The 7,295-nt window shown below is 31.5% G+C and overlaps 1 protein-coding gene across 1 annotated transcript in view; it reads left to right on the top strand.

Moving 5' to 3' along the window:
* LOC107285301 (teneurin-2-like) overlaps positions 1-7,025 on the top strand; it is a 57,390-nt gene extending 50,365 nt beyond the window's left edge. The window contains exon 2 of the mRNA XM_015813478.1: positions 6,374-7,025. Coding sequence (XP_015668964.1) covers positions 6,374-6,696 — 323 coding nt within the window. The 3' untranslated portion in view covers positions 6,697-7,025. The remainder of the gene's footprint in view (positions 1-6,373) is intronic.
* The last annotated feature ends 270 nt before the right edge of the window (positions 7,026-7,295 follow it).

Raw genomic sequence — 7,295 nt, 5'->3', positions numbered from 1 at the left:
AAGGAAATTGAAAGTAATTCTATTCCTGTATCTATTAGACTAGTTTTCAAGATCTTTCTTAGATGACTATCTGTCCTTCAAAGTAGACCAGACTAGGACATCAAAGATGTCCAAGCTAACACTACTTTTAAGGTTACAATAACAGAATCTTAGAACACTAAATGAGTTTTCACCCTCCCTTTATCTTTGTGAGAACTAAGGAAGTGTCTTATTTGAAACACATGGATTACATTTCTGACCTTCTCCAGTCAGATTTATTTATATTTCTTTATTTCTTCATTAACATAGCTTGAAGGTAGAACTAGAAGACCTCCAAGATCCCTTCCAACTGTTATTCTGTTATTATCATAGTTCAAATATATTGAGCATATGCAGGCCACATAAAAGTAGTGCCACATGTAGCCCACAAGTCATGAATTTGTATATCTATTCTAGGTGGAACTGTGGTTTGACCTCTTTAAGTATATCTATACACATCTTTATTGATTAGTCTAGAAATATACACTCTTGGTATCCAATTCTTATTGTACTTAGCAAGTAGCTATGAAAATATTGGGAATTCCTTAAAATGAATTTCAGTTCTGTTTAAAGAGAGGGACAATTTTTTGTATCATTGTCTATATTCTTTTCTGTATATTCAGATGTCAGTCATTTATATATAAAGCAAATAAACATAATTGTTAAGTTTAGAGCAGATAAATTATCTGTGCAAATATTCAAGCTTACATTAAATTGCCTGAGTTGGTGCCAATCAGTGCTCTATTGGTGGTGGTGGGGAAGTTATGAATATAAATAATCATTTTACATAGATGTAAACATAGGAAGAAAAATAAAAATAGAATGTAAGAAATTTTAGTAAAATATTTATGTGAATTTAAAATGTATTTAAAATAGACCCTATTATTTATCAACTGCATACTTCAAAATCATGTTTTAAAAATTGGTTGGCATTGTATTCAGTTTCTTTTTGAGAATGTTAAAATAATAATAAAACAATCTTAAGTATACAGATGCATAGAATTCTTATCACAAATTCTTCTGAACAATTGCATGACAATATTATTTTTATTATTAAATTTGTTTGCTGACCATCTTGCCACAAAATGCTAATTATGTAGTCTTTATTGATTTATTTTAAAGATGTACATTATTTAAGTGGACATTTTCCACACATCACTTTATATGAATTAAACAGATTTTTGGATTGTGTCTCTCAACCAAATGAGTAGTCACAAAAAATGATTATTTGACTGACATTGTTACTGAAAAAATATTTGTCTCAAATTATTTAGTCAACTTTACGTATATTGCTGAGGCCATAAATATTCAGGTTGCTTTTTTCTGACAGTTGCATATAAATGTTGACAAATATCAACGTGAAATTAATACTCTTGGTTAGCTAAACCTTTTATAACAGAAGGTTTTTTTGTATTGTTCATGCCCAACCATCTTATCAATGCAACCTTATGTATAGCTACATAATAAATTTCATATAGTTTATCAAAGGACCTTAGTCTCATGAAACTATAATTAAAAGCAATATGGAGTGTTAAAATATATTATATAGAGAGAAAGAACATAAATTAGTGTGGAATTAGCATTAACAGCATTAAAAGTGGGTATTTCATGCCAGCTTGATCCCTGCAGACACATTATTTAATACTGCACCCAACGCTGGAACAGAATTACTGGCAGTTTGGGTCAAATAGTTGTGTTTCTATTCTGATGCATTTTTCAATTTGCTTAATAGTTAGCTTTTTATCTCTGGAAGCCATGTGCATTTGCCAAACTTTTAACTTTAAAAAAGCAGAAAAAGTAGGCCCTTTATCTCAGTGTTCTTTTCATTGTAGTTCCAATGATCACATAGAAAATAGCAAGAAAAGTCATTGTTTGTTCTTGACATCATTTACATTTTTACACAAAAGCAAAATGCTAATTAAATTATAAACATGTGGATATTTAAAGGATGTTAAATTCTACAGCTTATTAAGTTATTTTACTTCATTTGGAAAACAGCTTATTCAAGTTAGTATGTTCATAATTTGCTAGTGTTTATGTTTTGTTTTGTTACCAATTGTGTGTGAATATACTTTTAGCATCACCACATTCTCTTATTATTAGAAATGTCCACTTAAGCATCACTGTTTATTGTCCCTATAGTCTTTCTTTTGATTTTGATTTTGATTTTTCAAATACACTTTTACCAACATTCTTTTATTGTTTATTGCTAAGCTCACTTCATACATTGCTTTTGCAATTTTTAAAATTTATTCTTCTAATTTTCCTACTGATTATTTAACGTGGGTATTTAAAACAAATTTGATTCTCATTATAAAGGCATGAATAAAATCCCATTAAGGGAAATATGTATGTTTATATGACTCCCATATTACTGCTAATATTTGCTAGATTGAAATAGAAGATTATACAAATATATATTCTTAAAAAGTTAAGTCAAAGGTAGATAAAATATGATGGAATAAAAACAATGTAAACACAACCTTCATTCTATTGTTTTATTTCTATGACTTTCTAAATATATGAGTTATAAGAGATATTTTTAAAAACTGTCTGTGTGTGTCTCTCTCTGTGTGTGTTTGTGTGTGAAATATTACACTAAAATGTTAAATGTGACCACAAAGTGTAAAATCAGGAAGCTGGTGGATAGAATGTTCAGAATTTTTTTTAAAAAAACTATGTTGTTTTGGTCAGATTAGAGAACTAAAGAAGAAAGGACATGATGTTTATGTATTCCAAGACTATTCTCTTTCATTAAAATGTATTCCAATGCCAAACTCAGACTCAAAATATGATTATTGAAAACAACTTGTTGATCAGTTAAATAGTATTGAGTGATTTCATATTCTGTGCGCAACACATCTTGGGTTAGCAGAGAAGGGGAAACTTTTATTAGTTTTCAGTGTTGTTATTTTTTGATAGCCATTCATTTGGAATAAAGACATTGGTATATCTTGTACACAGTGCTTTTTTTGTTAAAAAAAAAAAAAAAAAAAAGGTGCTGGAATTCACACATGTCATACAACCCGTCTTGCTTACCCTACAAGGTTCCATCCAAAAAAGTTGCCGGAACTCCGTTCTGGGTGTTCTATGACAAAAAAGCCCTGCTTGTACAAATGAATTTCCAGCCTTTGTGCACTCATTATCTCCTTATCTTCCAAAATCACACTATCAGCAAATTTTCTGGCAATTCATTTCTGTACAAAACTTAAAGTGTACACATTGTCTATACAGAAATTAACTATAGGAGATGAGCAGACTGAACCAAGGGAGGGGTCAAGTGTGGCATCGGTGCTGAGTGCCTTTGCTCCCACAAGAGATCTAAGTCCAGCCCACCTTGAATTGTATTGAGCCTTATCTACTGCCAATTTGCTTTGACAATTAGTAGTTCAGATTTTTGTAGACCATGTTAGCATGCAATAAACCTATATTCATTTGAACCATCCTGGCTTCTGATTTCTTACACTTGACATTAACTTTGAGTGAAGCAATAATCTACCCAAGAACTAGAAAAGAATAGGAACATAACATCCTGAAATAAGCCATTTTAGAAAGAAAGCAGGCAGGGAAAACCTCTCATGGATGGATTCTTCTGTATGCCCACAGCTTCACAGCAGTTTTCTGATTAGAATAGTGATATTGACAGCTATAACACAAAGTCTCCATTGTTTGATGTATTTTTTGCTGCTGTAGAATTTTCTATCAATGAGAGCTTGTTCTTCATTCTAGGTGTCTTGTGTTAGAATTTCCTAGTAAGAATTCGCTGATTTATTTTTATACAAACATTTATTTTTTTTAGTCTTAAGGTTTCCAAGCTTTAAAATGAAATAAAGAGAAATAATCTTTGACTATATATAAAACTGCTTTTCCAAAACCATTTCTCTTTCTGTATTTTCCTGTGGTAAAGTACAAGTGTGTTTGGGATTAGGGTTGTTCGTAGGTTTGGTTTAAAGTCCATTAAAAAGTTTTCAAGTTCAGTTCAGCCAGCTATAAATTGATAGATATATCCATGCAGTTGTCTTGGATTTGCAGTTGCTTTCCTCTGGTATGTGTTTCAAGTTCTCAACTGTTTGGGATATCCTGGTGAATTTCCATACAATTAATATTCATAGCATATCAAATCTAATAAAGCTTAGGTAACTATGCAATCTAACTAGTTGTTGTTTATGTATGTGTGCATTCATATTAAATTAAATATAGGGGATTTTTAACTCTTTGCTGCTTCAGGCCTGCAGTTCCTGGGATCCCTTAACCTGGACATATAAACTTTTATACATTCTTGGGAATATAAATTGTTGGTTCTTCAAACAATCACAACAATCCCTATTTACATTGATATTACCATCTAGAGTTTACAGAAGTCAAATATATTATTGGTACAAATAATATATTTGGAATAGGAAAGATGTGGCCAAAGACTGACCTTGGAACAGTTCATGAACTATCCAAATGCAAGTTCCAAGTCAAGATAAAGCCCAAGTCAAGATAAAGTTCCATTATATAATCCAATATATTCTTTATTTCAAAGTCCTGAATCTCATTGATGAGGAATCAGAGGAACTGTGGAATAAAACCAAATTAGTAGTTAAGACTCAATGTGAAAACAGAAGAAAGCAATCTGAGGTCAAAACAATCAGTAGAAATTGCCACTTGGAAATGATATTCAGATGCCATGAAGTGTTTATTCCTACGAAGACCAGAATTGTTCATACAAAGTTTTCTTCATGCCACTCTTTGAAAATGAAATTTGAAATTTGAAGAAGCTGGATAGAAATAGTATGAATGCTTGTGAACTGTAGTAATGGAGAAGATCATTGAGAATACTATAAATAACTAGTTGTCTATATATATTCTCAGTCATCCAGGTCATGATTGTCCCGAAGGAGCTTTTTCCAAAGGGCAACTGGATTTTCTTGGGGTTTTTTTTCTTTGAAAACATTTTGCTTTTCATCCAAGAAGCTTCTTCAGTTCTAACTAACTGATGGGCAATTCCACTGTAATCAGAACTATAAACAAACAGATTTTGAGATAAATTGTGGCCAGCTACTTTAAAAACAAGTTTCTTGTTTCTTTTTAAAGGTACCATTAGGTTGGCAATATGTACTCTATTTCAAAGGATGCAAAATCATCCTTTTATCAGAAGAAATTAAGTAGCACTTTTTCACACATTCTGTTTTATTAAAAACTGTAAGATTTTCTGAGCTATTCATCTCTATTTCATCTGTTCATAAAATTTGTTTCTTAGAATTATGCATTTTTTTCTGAAACCGTTCTGTGGTGACAGGACAGGATGCTCCTGAAAGAAAAGAGAAAATCCCACTTTACCTGAAGAATTGAATACTGTACTTTCTGTTGTTCTGTACCCCCCTAAATAATATGTAATTCAAAAATAGTTATTAATGTACAATATTCTCATGCTTTATTAAACTATATAGAAGTTTAGTTTGGGTTTAGCATGCTGTACGACCCCATGCACTGAAGTGTGTTAATCATAGTTGACAGCTTATCATGCCGTGCCAATCTTGGTAATAATATGATTTACAGAATAACTATGGCAAGAAAGCCATAGTATGATATGTGAGCTAACTCTTTAATTTTTTTTAGAGACACAGATTCAGAAACCTTTTACTGGAGTCAAGTCAAAATAGATCTGCCTATACATGCTACATATGGGGCAAATACACTCATACTCTCATATAGTATTGTAACAAAAACTAATATGAAGAAAGCCCAAAGTATATTCTGGCCAATATACTTTGAATAACATGAATTAAAATCATACCATTTATATATTGTTTTGAAGTATATTTAGAATCCAAGTAAGCTCAGTGATCTTGGACATTTTTATATACTAAATAGTATAAGCTAAATTAATATCTACTTCAAGAAAACTCAGTTCTGTGTTATATTTTACTATTAACATCTAGTTCATTTCATTATGATACTTTCTCTACTAATGTACTAATGTACACATAGCATGTAGGGAGACTGTTTTTTCTTTTGTTGTTTGTATCTAAGGGGATAACATAACTTTTTAGACCACCCCTCTAGGAATTCATAGAAAAAATGTTTTACATTTCCACAAAAGGGAGTAATATTATAATAAAAGCCATAATCCAAGGTAGATATTCATTTTCTCTCCCCACTTCTTATCAAGGTATTTCTTTTCAATACAAGTTACTTCTTCTACTGAACTGTCTAAATACCCTTACTGATATCTGTGCAGCCTAGTTCTATACATAGTGAATTCTGCATGAAGGACTGTTAGTTTCTTTTCAAATAAATTTTCAGTTAAATTTAAAAAAAACACTCTCCAATTTTTAATTCTCTTTTTTTTTCTTTCATATTTTCCTAGGAACTAACTTCACCCTTGCTGAACTAGGAATTTGTGAGCCCTCCCCCCACCGAAGTGGTTATTGTTCAGATATAGGAATCCTTCAGCAAGGCTATTCCCTCAGTACTGGGTCTGATGGTGACTCAGATACAGAGGGTGGAATGTCTCCTGAGCATGCCATTCGACTTTGGGGGAGAGGGATTAAATCCAGGCGGAGCTCTGGTCTGTCAAGCCGTGAAAATTCTGCCCTTACCCTGACTGACTCTGACAATGACAATAAATCAGATGAGGAAAACGGTAGGCCTATTTCTGCAGTACATTTTGTAATGTATATGCATATGTGACGATGTGATCGCACATGCTTGCCATATTAGATGGTAAAACAAAAGCTGTATTTCCCTTGGGAAGTCAAAATGCAGGTTCGTAGTATGCTTCCCTATGGGGGAAGTGATCTATTTTTAGGGAACCGTGAAAAAGAGGTTTAACTCATCCTGATAGCAAACATATAAATTATATTTGGGTAAGAGTCCGTCATCAAATGATACTATTCTCTCCAAATCTTCAAATGAAAAGAAATGAAACTTTGCTGATTCAAATGTAAAATGTATTTAATATAAAGACATTTTCAAAAATAATGATCAGGCTGTATATCATCAGTTTTGCTATCTGGTTAAAAGCTGTACAAAAATCGTTTCCTAGTTTTTAGAAATGAACAAAATCTAATAAAAACATTTAATGTTTTAAATTGTAATAGTTCCAGCTTAAACATGTATAGTTGTTAAATGAATTGCTATGAGCCACTAGTTTTCATATTAAGATATGAAGATAAAAATCTCCACTAACATGAAATATATCTTTTTTAAAAAGAATCTAACGTGAATATATTTATAAAGAAGGAAGATAATCCTTTTAATTCTCAAAAACAAAACAAAAACCCTAATCT

The sequence above is a fragment of the Protobothrops mucrosquamatus genome, unplaced genomic scaffold (genome assembly GCF_001527695.2).
Source record: "Protobothrops mucrosquamatus isolate PMUCROS unplaced genomic scaffold, P.Mucros_1.0 scaffold159, whole genome shotgun sequence".
Classification (NCBI taxonomy): domain Eukaryota; kingdom Metazoa; phylum Chordata; class Lepidosauria; order Squamata; family Viperidae; genus Protobothrops; species Protobothrops mucrosquamatus.
The sequence above is the reverse complement of the archived record's forward strand: the minus strand, read 5'-3'. Positions and strand labels throughout refer to the sequence as shown.